The sequence below is a fragment of the Macadamia integrifolia genome, chromosome 4, assembly GCF_013358625.1.
Source record: "Macadamia integrifolia cultivar HAES 741 chromosome 4, SCU_Mint_v3, whole genome shotgun sequence".
Classification (NCBI taxonomy): Eukaryota; Viridiplantae; Streptophyta; class Magnoliopsida; order Proteales; family Proteaceae; genus Macadamia; species Macadamia integrifolia.
This window is the reverse complement of record NC_056560.1, coordinates 19,337,953-19,356,692: the sequence shown is the minus strand read 5'-3', so window position 1 is coordinate 19,356,692 and position 18,740 is coordinate 19,337,953. Positions and strand designations below refer to the sequence as shown.

At 37.6% G+C, this 18,740-nt stretch overlaps 2 protein-coding genes across 6 annotated transcripts in view; one reads left to right on the top strand and one right to left on the bottom strand.

The window, feature by feature from the left end:
* Positions 1 to 6,733: 6,733 nt before the first annotated feature.
* Positions 6,734 to 17,005, top strand: LOC122076716 (auxilin-like protein 1). Of its 5 annotated transcripts, none has more exons than XM_042642190.1 (8): positions 6,734 to 7,321; positions 8,920 to 12,730; positions 12,829 to 12,904; positions 13,045 to 13,109; positions 13,194 to 13,259; positions 13,391 to 13,480; positions 15,256 to 15,432; positions 16,784 to 17,005. In XM_042642190.1, exons 1-8 carry the CDS (start codon positions 6,930 to 6,932, stop codon positions 16,817 to 16,819), a joined length of 4,713 nt encoding a protein of 1,570 aa, XP_042498124.1. In that variant the 5' UTR covers positions 6,734 to 6,929; the 3' UTR covers positions 16,820 to 17,005. The 5 variants fall into 5 exon arrangements, with proteins under 5 accessions (XP_042498124.1, XP_042498123.1, XP_042498120.1 ...); XM_042642189.1 differs by having other exon boundaries at positions 13,039 to 13,109; XM_042642186.1 differs by having other exon boundaries at positions 12,991 to 13,109.
* LOC122076717 (ornithine carbamoyltransferase, chloroplastic) overlaps positions 16,975 to 18,740 on the bottom strand; it is a 5,595-nt gene continuing 3,829 nt past the window's right edge. Inside the window, exons 4-5 of the mRNA XM_042642191.1 lie at positions 18,143 to 18,418; positions 16,975 to 17,376 (exon numbers count right to left, since the gene is read on the bottom strand). Of these exons, the coding sequence (XP_042498125.1) occupies positions 17,194 to 17,376; positions 18,143 to 18,418 (459 nt within the window). The 3' untranslated portion in view covers positions 16,975 to 17,193. The remainder of the gene's footprint in view (positions 17,377 to 18,142; positions 18,419 to 18,740) is intronic.

Sequence of the window (18,740 nt, the reverse complement as noted above, 5' to 3'; positions counted from 1 at the left end):
ATATATATATATATAGTCTTTATGAGCTATTATTTTCTGCAGTGAGCGTGGTGGTGTGATAAACATTGAATGATGGAAAACATCCAGATACGTGCCCCAAAGTTATCTCGGTCATCTGATAATCACCACACCAGCATTCACTGCAAATGATGTTTTCACAATTTTCATTCTTCAAGGACAATAAAAAAAAAAAAAAAACTTGTAAATAAATTTTATTGTTAGAGATTATTTAAAGCCATTGTTGTATGGTAAAATTTATGATTATTAACAAGGAAAAAAGATAATAAAATAAGATTAGATTCTAGACGTTCCAAAGTGACTCTTCTAGGTCTGAATCTTTGATGTGGTACTTTTTGAGACATGCAAATATAATGTTGTTGAGGTTGAGCCCGTGACTTATGTGATTAAGTAGCGATATCAAATGTTCAGTTTGGTATAGATTTAATTGTTTATATCATTCACATATATTGAGTGAGACCAAATCCAAACCATTCATCTCAAAAATCATATGGAAATTGATAGCTTTAGTTTGGCTGGTTCCAGTTCATTATTGATTCATATTAATGCTCCTTGATCTATTATCAGTATGATCTTGATTATTTACAAATAAAAAATTGAAAGATGATTATTCAAAAGACATCGTTGTTCCTACATCAGCACAAGAGCTAATAAGAATACATATGAAAGCATCAATAGGAATAGAATTTTCTTCTTCTACAAGGTGTGGGGTTATCACTTCGCCTCTTGTATCTAGGCACATAGGCCACACTACATTACAAGTTTTTTTTCCTTAAATACATAGCTATTACATTTTAATGGGATTTTTTGTCACTTTTTTTTGATTTCATGTTCTAATAATTTGTAAAAATGTTGAATTGATAATTGCCAAATGTTTCATTTCAACCCAAACTAATTTAGTCTCCCTACTAGCCTCTTGTCATCTTTTTCAGTATGTGGGTTTTACACAAAAAATTAAACGTATTTTTTTTTTTGTTTTTGGAACAATGCTATCGAGGGGCAATAGGCCACTAAGTTGGAAAAGCCTAAGAGTTACATGATGTCACACATTTATAGGTGCATTGTAATTGTTCATGCGTTTTTTAAATTAGCATATATGTATATTAAATAATTACTTAATTATGATTTATTTTAATAAGAATAGATTTTTAGGTGCGGTATTTTTCTTGAAACAGTTTGGGAACCATATAACTATTTAATGAACAGTTTGATTTTAATTTCTACCCCTAACGCCATCAAACCAAACCAAACCAAACCGTACAAATTATCATTTAGGTCATCGATTGAATTCATTAGAATTTATATCTTAATTCCATCAAACATTAGAACTGGACCAACTCCTTTTGAGACGTATTTAGGTGTGTTTCTGGATCATGATGTACCCTAAATCAAGGGTTAAATACACAAGATTGGAATCTGAATCAATCAAGTCATCGACTTCGGAATTGGGGTTTTAATAGGTTTTTCCCGTAAGAGAATCAGTGAGCCGGGTGGACAGAAATTGTAATTGACCTCAACTTTTTCCAATCTGGATCAGCCGATCCGATCCGATCCCAATTCTTGACTCCCTGCCTCCTGGTGCTGGCTACAAAATAGAGTCCAATGTTAAATAAGATGCAGTAATGCACTAATCCCGCACCAGCTGCTAGACTTGTAGCCACCATGTAGAATCCAGCGGTTTTGAAAAAAAAAAAAAAAAGGGCAAGTGAAGCAGTTCAGGGGGCACACATGATTGTGGGACCAAGGCAAGTCAACCACATGTCTTTTTCTTTTTCTTTTTCTTTTTCTTTCCACTGACTACTAATTTTTAAAAGGAGTAAAAGATACCAAAACCATAAAAAGAAGATGCTGCCATCAATTTCTTATTCTCGATCTACTGTTATATTGGAATTTTACCGCCGCCACTTCAGGACGAGGATGTCGGGGGAGAGAATGAAGGGGGGGGGGGTGGTTTTGTTAAAGATGTCTTATAATGCGTAAGTTTGTTTGAATAGAATTTGATTTGAAGGGTCAAATAGTTATTTCACCCAGCCGCCTGGTGTGGTGAGAAGCGTTCTTTCTGGCTTAGAAAAAATGAAAAAATTCCCATAAGGAAAGGAAGATCATGGGCTTCTGAGTTGATTTTAAAGTAGCTAGAGTTTCAAGACTTTGAGGGTTATATGGGTATTTCGATAAGTTATACTTGTATGTATTTCACTATAAATTCATAATAAGAGAAAAAGTGAAGACAAAGTTGTAATCATATTCTTCATTGTTATTGAAATAGTATCATTTACTGTGGATATAGGTAATATTATTAAACCCACGTAAATCTTTGTATTTCATTTAGAATTTTGTTTTTTACTGTTTATTTTTTCTTGCATCACAAGTAAATTTCAAGTTCATACAAAAGAATAAGCTGTTCATGATCTGCCAAGCGAAAGTGGAAAGAGATGCCTCATTTGCTCTGATTTCTTTCTTTCTTTCTTTCTTTCTTTCTTTCTTTCTTTCTTAATAGTGTCTGACTTGACTTTCTCTGTTTCTCTTTGTTATGCTAATATCGTTTCTTTTGGTTTTACAACAAAAGGTGTAGTAGAGGATCAAGGACTCCATGTAGGAATCTACCATGTGAAAAATTAGTGTGACAATTTTCACAAACATTGAATATTTTATGAATGAGCAAGGGATCCATGTTGCCAGTGTGTATTGATATTTCTCACACCAAATCAATGTATGCACAATAGGTGGTGCCTCATGATTTGTATGTAGGGGATCCATAAGGTGAGGGAAAGAGGCCAAGAGGGTGTGTCAATGAACGGAGAATGTGAGAGTATATGTATTATTCGTAGTGCTTACATCATTTTTTTCTTTATGAAATGTATTTATGACACATGTCAAATTTTAAATTCAAATACAATAATCTATTGCCAAGGTACCGACATACACTCCATATTAAATTATGGATTTCATTTTTTTTTTCCTCTTGATCAATTATGTTTTGACTTTTGCTTGAAACTTGACAAGTGAGCATACACCCTTTAATCTACCATGTTATAGATATTTGTATTGGTAGCGCCCATCAAAAAAATCCCTTCTTGCCTGATGGGACTCTACATATGAGTCTTATACTCTTATTCCATCTTAAGAAAGGGAGACAAAGGGGAGAAGAGATTAAGGAAAGTCGCTTTACTCGATATTATAGATATTTGTATTGGTCTAAAGATTTTATATTCTTCGAACGTAAACCCTCATCACTCATATTGTTTTATTTGTTTTCTCTTATTCTTCTCATATTGGTTCATTTTAAATGATTGTATTGTATCTAATACTAGCTACAAATATTAATGATAATAATGATAAAAGTGTGATCTAATATAACAAGATAGTAATTTAGAGAGAGGCAAGGAGTTTCACCTTTTGACTAATTTTGACTGGCAATGTAGTATTTTAGTTCCTTTTGTACTCTCTCAATAAATAAAAATTGATGATTCATTATTCGGAGGGAGGATCTTGGTTTCTAAACACACAATGTGTGCTACCCATGATTTGCGTCAAATCCTTAAAATCAGATCCTATCCCAATAGTTGAATGATTACAACATCAACATGATCAAATGATTGTCTACAAATAGTTTGAGTTTTTTGCAATCCAATAAATAAAAATAAAATTAATTATCATATCACTTGATGAGGCAACTTTGTGGAGAATGATTTTGAAACATGTCACATGGGTCTTGATCTCGTTTAATCAAGATACATGGAAAATATTATTGCTCCAAACTGTTTTACTTGTCTTAATTGATCCCGTCTCTCTATTTATTTTCGGATGCTTTCGTTATTTCTTTGGTCATAAATCAGCTAGGGTGTGAATCCAGCAAACATTTGGGTTAAAGTAAAGAAGAATGGCTTGCATACTTTTCCATTAATGATTAAAAAATTAGTATTGTAAACGGTTTTACTCATGATTTTGATAATGATAATGATGATTGGGAATAAAATGATGATTTTCTTGCTGATTTCTAGGTTCACTTACTTTGATACGATAATAATATTCATGAAAGAGAGGAATTGAATATGAGGGATGAGGGATGAGGGATGAGGTGGGGGAAGATGAGGGTTTGGATATAAGTATCAAATTAATAATTAATTCAATCAAGCTTAGGTTTTGACTATTATCTAATGGGTTAAAATATTTAGGATTAACAAAATTTGTTATATTGTGAATTTGGAAATACTCTTAATAATCATGAATTATAATGCAATTTTTTCTTATGCGTTACAAAGAAACCCCTAGCCCGATCCCTAGATGATTTGTACTTTGGTAAAAACAAACGTAGGTTTTTATCGGTTGCACTTGCTGGCACTTTTTGCAATCCATAGCAATTTTATAAATTTATTGATGTCACTTTGTTCTACTTAGATTTTTTTATATATTTTGTCTTGTCTTACAATGTCACTGGTTGGATTTGTATCCCAACCTTAATAATTTACTTTGGATTGTTTATATAAGGGAATGGAATTGTCTAAATGATGCTTCTGTTAAGTGTAGTACTCTTTTGGTTGTCCTTTGTTTTATTCTTAAAAGTTCTTTAAGTTAACGGTAAAAATTATATTAAATGATTAATTATTATATCATTATAAAAGTTATATATAATTGTCTTGCTGATCTTTTTAGCATATGTGATTTTCCCTTATCGAGAGAAAAAACAAATATTTATATTGAAATAGTAAAAATTATAAATTATAAATTATCTGATATCTTGAGGGTATAAATAAAAAGATCACTTTATATAAAAGAGCTATTCAGATTTTAATAACTTCTATTTATTAACATGCATTGGGAGCAATACTTGACAAAGACATCGTCACTTGTTTAAACTGTGAAGGGTGGGAGGTGGTGTGGAGCTTTCCCAACTACTCCATAACTCTTGGTTGGTGTAGAGATTAGTAACATTTCGCTATCTATCTTTGAAATCTCAAATGCTTTACACTACGTAATAAGAATATGAATTTCACTCTCAAGCATGACTTTTGGTTATTTGTGGAGGAAGGTTAATTTCTCACGTCATCAGTGAGGGAATTACTTGTGCCAGGAGCCCACATGATCAGAAATGAGAAAAACCATTAACGTAGAATCCATGTGATTAAGATATGAGAGAGCATGAGAAAACATCCTAATATTGTCAGCATGGGAAACAAAAGCCTATGATGCACTGACAAGTTAAAAATTAATATGTGGATCAATCTGTTGGTCGGCTTTCTTGTCAATACGGTCTTTATCCAACTCTCCAAAGGGGGACGAAAGACTAATACTTCGATTGGGGCCCACTTCTCTTTATACTTGGGAGAAGTTCTTTGTATCTATATTTTCTTACCTCTTTAAATGCCATTATGATTCTTAAGTAAGAACGAGAGAGAGAGAGAGAGAGAGAGAGAGATGGATGTTAAAGATTATGCATTTTTACATCGATAATGTATACCAAGAAAGGTACCCTTAATTTTAATAAGTTTACAATATGATTCCAATGCTTTCAAAGTATAATTGTATAATTCATTCTTTTTAACAACGATTTAAAGTTGAGGTATTCCAAGAGATAGGGAGTCAAAAATACTATTAATCTCCTTTTGAAATAAACTTTAAGTTATTTGAAACAAAAAAATACATGATATCCTCCCTAACAGATGTAAGAGAAGGAGAGGAAGATATAATTCCTTTATAAAGAAGATCACATCTTTATTATAAGATTTAATAATAATTCTTTCATAGGTAAGAGCCATGCAAATGAAGTGTTCTTTTTCACATAAGGCATGTGTTTTCTGCGAACGGATCACGTGCAAGAATGTTCTCGTACACTTCTAATTCATGGATATAAAATCTATTAAATGAAGAGAGAGAAAATTGATTCTATATCCATGGATTAAGATTGTTCTCGTATATTCTCATGCCCTCTCGTGTTTTCTATCCAATAATGCACCCTGCGTCCATACAAAGGGTATTGTTGGGGATCCTTTATGAATAACCCTATAGTGTTTAGAATACAATAATCATCAACCAATCATAAAAGATTAATCATGGGTGTAATCCCTAAATTAAGAACAATAAATTACTCCTATCTTAAAATACATAACCAAATGGATTTACGGTATCTATAGGATATCAATGATATGAACCATAAATGATAATATAGAAGTATCTGTGTCCCATGAACATAGATCATGAACCACTGTCCCATGTGGTTAAACATTACTCTCATGAAGATGACAATGACGAACTACGCAAGTGGAGTCCTTCTACTGAGATCTTCTGCAGCCTCTTACTATAGGGTTTTCTCTCTTTCTGTGCACTTGCTCTTATGAGAAAATCGTGCTCCCAAAACCAATAAGACATTAAATAATGGCTAGGGCCGTCAGTATACTATTTATAATATAATTTTTAAAATCCTATTCCACTCTCACAATGAAAATAACTAAGAGTTTCTTAATCAGAGTGAATTTATAATTATTTGAACCCAATGAATCAATATAAACCCACATAATATATCCGTGGTGCAGGGAGAACTCACGGACGGAAAACTTTGTTTCCATGTACAGACTAGACTATAGAGTGTAGACCCCCATGGCCCATGGGTCTTTTTTTTTTTAATTTTCGGTTTGGGTGGAGCTTATGGCCCTACGGAGCAAGTTTAGATAAATTTTTGCGTTCCTCCAGTACAAAATTACGAATTTGTTTACGACAGTTTGCTTTCCTGCCATCGGGCAGTAATACCACTGCCACCTCATTCTCAGTTTCTTACCTCCCACCACTCTCCTCTCTTCCTTTCTGAATCTCCGGAGAAAGGAGAGAGAGACTGAGACTGAAGCTCTGCAGAGTAATATAGAGCGGAAAAGAAGAATAAATATTGAGAAACCCTAAAACGTATCCTTTGTACTTCAATGGAGGATTATCCTCATGCTTTCCGCAGGGGCAAAGCGTCTGCTGCAACTCTGTCGAAGAAGATCTCAAATGCAAATGGAAATGGCCTTACTCCCAAAACTGTCTACGACGACGTTTTTGGTGGCCCCCCCAAGTTCGGGGTCCCGACTTTCTCGGCTCCGATTGAAGATTACAGTGAGATATTTGGTAGCTTTCACTCCTCACGTGGTTCCTCCATTCCTGTTCTAGATCTTCCCGTTTCCGACGCAGGCGATTTTTCTCTTGATGTCCGCGCCTCCAAGTTTGATTACTCGGAAATTTTCGGCGGTTTTAATGGTATTGAATTCTTCGATTCTCACGAGGAGCTGTTTGGCGAATCCAAAGGAGGAGAAAGCTCCTCCGAGGAAGCCTGGTACGTACTTTCTACTCGCACTCCTCAGTTGTTACTCTGGCTTCTTCTTTTTCTTTTTGAACTCATTAAAGAATAAGAACTAGAAGAATCTGCAAGCTCGAGACTACTCGACTTTGTTTCTTCTTTGCTACTTCGATTATGGTGTTCTTGTTGGTTTTATCGACTTTCAACTCCAACCGACAATCTGTGATGAATAATAGTTGTAATTTTGCTCCTTGTAACTCAGACCGTTTTCAGTGAATGCTTCTTGACGAAAGAGATTTAGTGTGGATGAGGAGCTTGCAGAACATTGGCTTACCATCTGACCGCTTTCAAAAGAACTTACAGGCAACCAAGATCTGGGCGAGACAACTTCGTAATTACTACTGGTTGAATTAATTCCTACTTCCTCGGTTAGGTTATATTACCCTGCCGAAGGAACTCCAGTCTTGGTGAATTATTTTTGTGAAGCCACCACCACCACCACCACCACAACAAAAGAATGGAAGGAATGAAAAATAACTTTAATTTTTTCAAATCAAATTAGCCATTCGTTCTCTTGCTATAACAGTTGACGATCCCAAGCTGTCTCACAATTTCTGGAAGACTCAAATTACCTCTACCAACTGAGAAACCGAGGACAATAGAGTTCTGCGCTCCGTAGCTTCTACAAAATAGGAGATCTGGAAAGTGCTCTCAAATTTTCAATCACAGCACGAGAGGCCAGGTCCATTTACTTTTACTTGATTCCAATTAAAGGCTCGCACACAAAAAGTACCAAGATTTGCCGTGTATGAATCTTAGAAGTATAACATCCCACTGCTACGCCAACTTGATATACAACAACAACAATAACTCATCCACCTCGACATGATGATTCTATTTTATTTATTTTTTATTTAGAAAATGTCAGTATACCTCCTGCAACAAAGTAGACTTCTCAAATCTGAGGCTAAGCAAGCATGAAATTCATCTGTGGCATCATAAAAGTATGCTGCAAGTTACCTAGCTGAATATCAGTTTATTTTTTAACGGACAAGAAGCAAAATTTTCTTCTTCTGATGTAATGACTTTTGATAGGATCCAGGGATCTAGTACCTCAAGTCACTAACTTTTTAAGCATGTATATGTAATAGTTTTTCCGCTTGCCAAAATGTTCGAAGTCACATGATCATGTGTCATAAGCAAAGAATGGATGTTTTTTCAAGTTTATTAGCTTGTAGGTTTTGCGCCTGCAATTGGCAAATTGGCTGCCTTATCGTGGAAGCTTGTCCTCATATTGCCATCTAGATATGGTGAAATGAAGAGATGTCTTGGAATTTATTCTAGCATGTTTAACATTAGTTATTGGTGCAATGAAAAGACACACTCTTTTGGAAGATGGGGAACTTCTGGGATTTCTATGTATCACTTCTTGCTACTACTGAAATTTGCTGAAAATTTGCTTGTACAGTCCCAGCATTAAGTCATTTGGTTCACTGTCTTAATAGTTCTTTCTCCGTGGTTCAAATATTTTGTGATATCAATGGGAAAGAACAACCAGATATTTGTGATTTGATCTAGAGAACACTTATTTGAGTATTCAATGTGTTCACTTTTTTCTTTTATTGCATGTGTAGGACCCCAGCTGGAACACGTTCTCCTTCAGAAGGATCCAGTGCTGGTACTTTGGCTTGTTCAGAAAATAACCAGTTTACGTCAGATGGAGTTGCTTATCACACATTTGATGGTGAGCAATCCGATGTTTCTAATTATGAGACTCCGCAGAGAAGTGAACAAAATGGGACAAATGATAAAACACACAGTGCCCAAACCCATGCTGTTCCAGGGGTTACGTGTGTGGTTGATGGAAGCACATCTCCACAAAAGACTGAAATTATTAATACGTCACTCTTTGGAGTTAATGATATTGATGGAAATGTGGATTACAATAGGGGCATATTGGAAGAAATCTTTTTGAAGAAAACCATGTCACTCCCTCCCATGTATGGTTCCATCACAAGGACTTCTGAAAGTGATTTTGAACTTCAAAGAAGATCTCATGGCAATGGATCTAATTCTAACAATATATTTGATGGTGTGAAGCAATCCAATGATTCTAATTTCGAGACTCTGCAAAGAAGTGGAGAAAATGAAACACACAATGCCCAACCCCATGCTGTTTCAGGGGTTATGTTTGTGGTTGATGGAAGCATGCCTCCTCAAAAGACTGAAATTATCAATACATCACCATGTGAAGTTAATGATATTGGTGGCAATGTGGATTACAATAAGGGTATATTGGAAGAAAAAAATTTGAAGAAAACCATGTCACTCCCTCAATCTCATTCTGTTTCAGGGGTTACGTTTGTGGTTGATGGAAGCACGTCTCCACAAAAGACTGAAATTATTAATACGTCACCCTGTGGATTTAATGATATTGGTGGTAATGGGGATTACGATAGGGGCATATTGGAAGAAAAAAATTTGAAGAAAACCATGTCCCTCCCTTCCATGTATGGTTCCCTCACAAAGACTTCTGAAAGTGATTTTGAACTTCAAAGATCTCATGGGGTTGGATCTAATTCTAACAATCTATTTATATCCATATCTGAAATAAGCCTTCGGACGCAGCCCTCTCATGTGCCTCCACCGATGCGGCCACCACCCAAATTATCAATCAAACAGGGAAAGTCTAAGATAGCTTCTGAAAAATATGGACAGGAGTGTACTGCAGGTGACGGTTCACCAGCTTTCTTTGATGTGGAGGTAGATGCAAATTCATCTGCTGCAGCCTCAGCAGCTGCTATGAAAGAAGCAATGGAGAAAGCCCAAGCCAGATTAAAAAGTGCAAAAGAATTGATGGAAAGAAAAAGGGATGGTCTTCATAGCCGGCCGAAGTTGGGATTGAAGGATGATTCAAGTAATAAGGCCAGAAAAGAGGATAATAAAGCTAATCATGAAGCCCTCAGATTCGGAGCAAATGAATCTCAAGGGGCATCTGAAAGAGAGGATATTGGAATGAAAGGCTTTGGAAGGCAGGAAGGGCAAAAAGACATTAGGACAGCTCGGGTAGCTCCAAATTTTGGGGGGAGGGAAAAGGGTCTGAATGTAGGTAAAGAATTTGTAGAACAAAAAGTTACAAAGGAACCTAGATCTGCTCAATCTCGTATTGACAAAGAAGCAGGAGAGTGGAGAGTAGAGAAACAATTCTATGAACTGGCAACAACTGAAAAGTCAAAAGCAGCCTTTGAAGTCCTCGAGCAGGCCAAAAATGAGAAAAAATTGATGACACCAATAATGATCCAGAAACATGAAAAAAGTGAGAAGGTAGCAGTGAAACAAGTCTTTCAACTGCGAGAAGAAAATGGTGAGAAATCAAAAGCATTGAAAGAGGCTTGTGTACAGGAGAACAGGAGGATATTAGAAGCAGCTAAAGAGGCATGTGAACTGAAAAAACCAGAGAAGAAACTGACAGTGGCGCAAGAGATGAGTCAGTGTAAAGGAAATGAGAAGAAACTAAAAATGGCACAAGAGATGGGTGAACTTGAAGAAGATGAGAATAAACTAAAAGTGGCTTGTGAGTTGGAAGAACATGGGAAGACGCTGCAACAGGCTCCTGAACAGAAAGAGAATGAGAAAAACCTAGAAGAGGCTCGTAAATGGGAAGAAACTGAGAATCGACGAAGAAGGGCCTCTTGGAGTGAAGTAAGTGAGAGAAGATTGAAAGATGCTAATGAACAGGTAGAAAATGGGAAGAAGCTAAAAGAGTCTTGCAAGAGAGAAGAAAGTGAGAATATATTGAAAGATTTTTGTCAACAGGAAGAAAGTGTGAAGAAACTAAAAGAGGCTTGCAAGGTGGAGTTTAATGAGAGAAGACTACAAGATGTTCATGGGATGGAAAATGACAGGAGACAAAAAGATGATCAGGAGCAAGAAGAAAATGAGAAGCAACTGAAAGAGGCTTATGATCAGGAACAGGAAGAAAATGAGAAGAGACTACAAGAGGCTCATTTGGGTGAGGAAAATGAAGAAAAACTAAAACAAGCCTTTGAGGAGGAAGAAAATGAGAGGAGATTAAAAGAGGCTCATGATCTGAAAGAAAATGAAAATAGAGTAAAAAAGGTCTATAAAATGGAAGAAAACGAGAAGCAGCTGAAAGAGGTTTTTGAGCTTGTAGATGATGTGCAGAGACAAAGAGAGGCTAATGAAGGAGGGACAACAGAAAATAGACAAAAACAGGCTTGTGAGCAGGAGGAAAATGAAGTAAAAGTAGATCGAGAGGCTCATGATATTAATGTTGACAAGAATCTTATGACAGCTTCTGGGTCATGCCAGCCTTTTGACGATAATAACTTTGAAGCGAATCAAGAAGACCCCAAATATGAAGTGAACAGTGGGAAGCTGAAACTGGCTCAGGAAGCAATTGAACATGAAGGGAGTGGTGGGATGACTGAAGCAGCTAAAGATGCCTGTGAATGTGAAGGTAACGAAAAGGAATTGAAAATAGCCAAAGCAGGAAAAGACGAAGATGAAAGTGGGAGATCCAGACCTGCTGATGTGACTCAATGTGCTCCTGAACAAGATAGGTATGAAATCAAAGATCCCATGGTAGACCTTTCATTAGGTGGACATGAGAATAACCTAGGAGAATCTGAAATTGTAATTGATCTGGAGCCAAATGAAAAGAATAAGAGAATATCACGAGTAGCTAGCAACCAGGAAAGCCTTGGTAAGTCTCAAGTTGCCAATGATCAGGGAGCTTACCAGAAGAGCAATGAAGCAGCTGAAGGGGTGAAATATTGTATTGAAAATGAAAAGAACATTGGATTGGTTCAGCCTATTATGTTGTTGGTAGAGAAGGGTAACACACAGAAGATAGCTCAGGAGGTTAACAAAAGCCAATGTACAGAAAGAAAGGAGAAGAATTACCATGAAGCATGTTCCTATGTGGAAATAGAAAAACAAGAAAGGTTGCAAAGAGAAAAAGAACAGGAAGAGGAGCGTCAAAGAAAAATAGAAGAAGAGAAGGAATGGGAAAGGGAAAGAGAAAGAAATAGGATGGCTGTGGAAAGAGCAACCCGTGAAGCCCGTGAAAGGGCATTTGCTGAAGCCCGTGAAAGGGCAGAAAGAGCTGCTGTAGGGAGGGCAACCTCTGAAGCACGTCAAAGAGCGATGGCAGAGGCCCGAGAAAAACTGGAGAAGGCATCTGCAGAGGCTAGGGAGAAATCATTAGCTGAGAAAGCTTTAATGGAAGCCAGGGTGAGGGCAGGGCGTGCTGCTGTAGAAAGAGCAACTGCAGAGGTTCGGGAGCGTGCTGCAGAAAAAGCAGTTTTGGATGCAAGAGAACGGGCAGAAAGATCCAGTGAATGTGCAGAAAGATCTGTTGCTGACAAATACTCCGTGACAAATTCCAGAGATAGTGGAATGAGGCAAAGCTCTTCTTTCTCTGTGAGTATAATGAATTTTCATTACACGATACTTCCTCTTTTGATCTTCTATTGAGTGCATTTTCTTTGCATGCATATTACCTACATGGTGACGTGCAGGACCTGCGAGACCCACGACTTCAAAGCTCAGGGTCTGACAGTAGTTCAAGATATACAAATTCTTCGGTTCATGGTGGTATGTGATTCATAAAGTACCACTAAGTTTTCTTCAGACTGTAGTATCTGTTGTTTACCTTCATATGTTGCATTGCTTAGAAGCAGTATTTCTCTTTCATCATGAAGCCTCCAATACTTCTGCTAAATTTCAAGGAACAGAAGGTGAATCAGCTCAGAGGTGTAAAGCTAGGTTAGAGAGGCACCAGCGAACAGTTGGACGTGCGGTAGGTGTTATTTTAGGAGAATAATTGAGAGTTTTGAGTTTTTGATCTAAAATAAAGGTGAACTCAATTCTGTTTCAATTTCAGGCAAAAGCTCTTGCAGAGAAGAACATGCGTGATCTTCTTGTACAGAGAGAGCAAGCAGAGAGAAATGTTAGTCTTTGTTCCTAGAATTGAAAGATTTCTTCTTCTGGCTTAGTTTTCATTCTCTTGGATTGATGATGATTGTCCAGCTTTTTGTTTATCTTTGAAATTTTAACTTTTCGCTCTCACTCTGAGTGCAGAGACTGGCAGAAACTTTGGATGCTGAGGTCAGAAGGTGGTCTAGTGGGAAAGAAGGGAATTTGCGTGCGTTGCTTTCAACCCTACAATACGTAAGCACAAACATTTACATCTCGTTCTTGTTATTTCTGTATAAGGAGGTTAGCAGGACTGCTACCATATATGGCACGCGCCATCTTAGGTGGCATCCAATAAGTATTGTGGCCTTCTCTTTCATACTCATGTCAAATTTCAGTCCAAATGACTGCACTCTGTGGCAAAAGCAAGCTCATCTGTTGGCAATTTTGACCTTAAAGGTAAGATTTGGACCACTGAAAATAAATGGCGAAGAGTCAAACCCATGGTGGGCCAAAGGATTGAGATTGGGCCTGCAATTGAACATGTGGCTTTGTTGAGCCACCATCCTGCTTAGCTTATTTGTAACATGCTTTATTTTACTGCTATTATTGTAATTCTATTTGGCTGAAATGATGACGCATTGATTGGAATTCATTGTATCAGAAATTTGCTTGTTCCAATGTCATCCTCAGGATAGGGTTTGTAATGGGGTGGGTAGTGTCAATACCACACCTAACACCTGTAGAATATTGCAAAGCCAGTCCTGATCCACTCCGATGGGCATGCATGGGCTCCGTAACCATGCTGGTTAATGTGAAGGTGCTTCTTGCCCAGCGGTAAGTATTTAATGAGGTGGGTAGTGTCAATACCACACCCAACTCCCATAGAATACTGCAAAGCCAGTCCTGATACACCGATAAACATATATGTGATCCCTAATTTGACAGGGTAACCATGGTGGTTAACAGGAAGGTGCTGCTTGCCCAGTGGCATGGACCTTGGGTTTTTGTGGCCTGCTCTTGGCATCAAATCCTGTGTGCAGGGGAAAAAAAAAGAGAGGGGGGTGGGGGATGAGTACCTACCCGTTTCAGTCTGCCCCATTTTCTACTCATGAGTCGTGACCATTTTATTTTACCTTTTTGTCTTATATGAGTTTTACCAAGACAGTCTTGTGGTCTGGTAGTGGTAACAGCTTGACAATGACTATTCATCAGTAATTGCTGATTCTTATTGGTTACTGTACTGCTCATTCATTTGTACAATCTTTGGGCTTCAACCATTCATTCTTGTAGGTTTATCTTTTTGGGTGGCCTTGATTGATGAGCTTACTGCATATGCATAGTTTGTCTGCATTTATATCACATGCATGATTCATCCTTTACTAGGTGAAGATTACCTGCTCATTATTCCAAACCATAGAACTAAAATAACCTTGTACAGCTATGGGTATATATGTGTTATGATCTTGCGGGTTCTATAACCCGCACATTGATTTTGTGGGCTGCATCTCCCAAGTTGCTATTGACCTCATCAAATGGAATATATCTTGTCATGAGAATATTTTAAGATTCTAGGGAATGTAGATAGGTAGATCCCTTTTTTTTTTGGTTGGGGAGGAAGAGTGGTTGGGGATTGGATGAGGATAAAATGGCAGTTGTAGATTATTTTCTTCAATCCTCGTGTTCTCCACTTGGATATCTTTTAAGAAATGACTATAGTCAATGTGAGGAAAGGGTGAGAGTAATATGCTTCCTCCTTGTTTATATAAAATTTGCATAAATGTCAGATGTGAAATAACTGCACTCACTAAAAGTTGCTGTTCTTCTGATAAACTCTCTCTCTTATTTTTTTTTATTTTTTTTTTTTTTTTTTTTTTTTTTTGGATGAACCTAGAGGCTGTTGCATCTTTTTTAATCTTCATCATCTTTAGTTTTCTGCGTTAAAATACTACACTTGTGATGAAAACATGGCTTCTCAAGCACCACTAGTCTATTCAATGTTATAAGTAGGTTTTCTTTTTCCTTCGCAGATCCTTGGGCCTGATAGTGGTTGGCAGCCAATTCCCCTGACAGAAGTTATAACAGCTGTTGCGGTAAAGAAAGCTTATAGAAAAGCAACCCTTTGTGTTCATCCTGATAAGATGCAACAAAAGCGTGCAAGCATTCAACAGAAGTACATTTGCGAGAAAGTTTTTGATCTTCTAAAGGTATGTTCCTGTATTCTTTTTCCTCATTTTACTGAAAAATGATCTATTTGGCATTAAAATCCTAAGCGCTGGCATCATGCTTCCAGCATTATAATTTATCTTAACAACTGTATATTACTTCTATATATCGAGAATCAGAGCCCAAGTATCTGTATCTTATGGTCTTCAATCTTTGTACGTCCATTATATTCTCAAAGCTTATCAGTAAATCTTCTTTGTGCCACTGTTCTTCTAATGTCCACTCATTGGGACCCTCCACCGAAGCTGCAAAATGTAGTATAATAAGTTAATAACATATAAATCTTCAGGTGTCCTTTCTAGAAGGGAATGTAGCAGGAAACAAATGTAACCCTGGGAACTCAGAATGTGTGAGAAGGATTCACATGGTGAACCATTAAGATAAGGAATTACAGATTTGTAGCTCCTGTAACCCAACTACGAGTCAATTTGCCGTTTGCCAAATGGCTCCACTTTGGAGCTATCCAAATCAGCGTTTAACAAGGTTTCAAAAGACGGAATCAGGGATCAAATAACTCAGTGCCGATTCCAATCCGAATGTAATCCAGCCTGAATCGGTATGAATGTATGACCGATTCTAAGCCATTTTAGTTGAAAACGGGATCCACCTGTGAAGAATCCGGTTCTAATTCAGGGCATGTCGATCTGGCTTGTCAGGTATTGGGATCGGTGTCCAGAACACTAATCCAAATTGGCTCATTCATCAATCCGATCCCGATTCTTAAAACCCTAGGTACTAGTAATTTGCCTTTGAGAGGTGGCCCTTCAAGGGGGTAGCGGACATTGGAAGTGTATGGATCATTGGATCTTATTAAGAAAAAAAGGTCTAGGTTTCTTCTTTTTATTGTTGTCATCGTTCTTTAATGATTCAGGTTGATGTAGAAAGGCCTAGTTTTGTTCTTTTTATTGTTGTCATCATTCTTTAATGATTCAGATTGATGTAGAAATGCTTGAACTTAGTTTCCTGCTAGAGATGTGGGAACTGACATGTTTACAGTATTTGCTGTATGATGATCATGGTTTCAAATATCAGTATCAATATCGTATTGACTGTATTGTATCGGTGAGAAGATTGATATCAATATTTAACAGATCCAGATTGATTTCCATATTATTTTAGGATTAAAACAGTAAAAGGATGTGTGTTTTTGAAAGAAAAATAAGGGCAAAAGTGATCAATACATGCCTATCGATCCAGATTGATAAGCCAATACCGATACCTAAATCCTTGATGATGATAATGAAATCATGATCACTATCAAAGATTCAAGAATGCCTTTGATTGCTGGCGTATCTTTGGGTCTGACCATTTTTTGGTTCGTGGATTTCTCAGGAGGCTTGGAACAAATTCAATTCGGAGGAGAGGTAGCTTTTTTCTTCTGCATCTTCTGTTCAAGAATATGCACATCTGCAATCATGTGCGTTTTTGTAATATTGTGACACTACCAAATATTTGTAAGCCTTCTTTTGGCCACTTGTAGAAGTAACGGGACTTGAGCTGGAATTATGCTGGCATTTAAGGAATGAGTAAAAATACCAACCCGTTTCTAATTTAGATGCTTGGCAGTAATAATCCTCATAGACAAATGCCCTCAAAACTTCTAATGGAGCATCGACAAGACCACACAAAAAAATAAAAATCTTCCAAAACATGAAACCTGCAAGATGACCACGAAAAAAATCCTCTAAAAACATAACTCGAAAGAAAAACTTGGTGTCAACCCTATAGCTTGGCCTCAATGATCAACAATCGAGCAAATGAAGCATTATGGCATTCTGAGCATGCATACGGTTCTCAGCCTGTGGAAACACAATAGATCTGGGACCTTCAATCACTCCATCAGTTACCTCCACGCCTCTTTCTGCCGGTAGGCAATGCATGAAATAAGCCTTGTTCCCAGCCAATCTCATAAGCTCTTCATCCACCTGGAGATGATGTCCACAGTGGGCACATAAATCAGCACAATGGGGTGATCAGTTTTAAGTTAATGAACGACGACACTTTTCAGTATTGCTTAGTGCCTAAAACAGCATTCACCAAAAGCTTAGTGACTAGCAGGGGCTACAATGCTGATCAAGCGAGACCAATTATGTCAATAACTGGGTGATGGGTATCTTAGAGATCCCAATATTATAATTGGCAATGTGCCAGGCAAAGCAACATGCTTCTATTTTCTGAGCCTCACGGCCCATTTGAACCTTCGGTTGGTCATCCCTTAGATTGGCTACAAGTAAAATTTTGTGATTCAACTGTCTCTTTATCCTGTACTATCATTTTTTGCCACATGGAAGACTCAAATCAGGTTAAAATTCACAGGTGGATAGTCATGGTGCACCACATTTGAGCTCCAACTAAGCTGCCACATGACAGTTTCAGGCTATACCCATTGTGACCCGTCCAGCCGTCCTAACAAAAGAACTCATGAAAACAACCACCATAATTGACAGGCACCAAGGCATTTTTTTCCATGTTACAGGTAGGTTTCCTTCCGTTGGCAAACATAGGTAGGTTTCCTTCATCGTTTGGGTCTCAGACTCTGGGCACTTGAAACTTAAGGGAATTGGTCATCTTGGGCATTAAGGCATGCCTTGTCAACCTACGTGACAACTATGGCTACTCCCTTTAAAAACGGAAAAACAGAACCCAACCCCCGGAAAAAAAAAAAAAAAAAAAAAAAGGTTAAAAAAGTACCTGAAATCCCTGGAAGGCTTGTCGGCGATATGCAGCCTCCTCCTTTTGTCCCATGCTGGCCCACACATCTGAGTACACAACATCTGCTCCCCTAACAGCTTCCTTTGCATCATTGGTTATTTCAATCTTGCTAATATGAGTGCTTCGGGCCTTCTCAACTGTCTTCCAGTCAGGTTCAAAGCCTTTGGGGCAAGCACAGACAAAATGGAAAGGGATTACAGAAGCCATCAGGAGCCAGGAATGCACAATGTTGTTTCCATCTCCAACATAGACAACCTGGAACTCACAAAATGATAAATACAGAATCAACAAGACTAGTGACAACTGTATATTTATACTAAAAGACAACCTGAGGTGCTAGACATTATAAAGGATATTAAACACCTAGCCACTTTTTTTTAGGAATTGTTCATTCCAGTACATCTCTAGGGAGATTAACAATGTGGCTGACTCCCTGTCCAGGAAGGCCTTGTCTTGTGTGTGTGAGACAATCTGGCCACTCCCTACTCCTTGGTTATCTGATGTATGCCATCTAGATTCCTTGCTTTGGACACGCTCTATTAAATAAGCTTTCCTCTAACCCGGGGGGGGGGGGGGG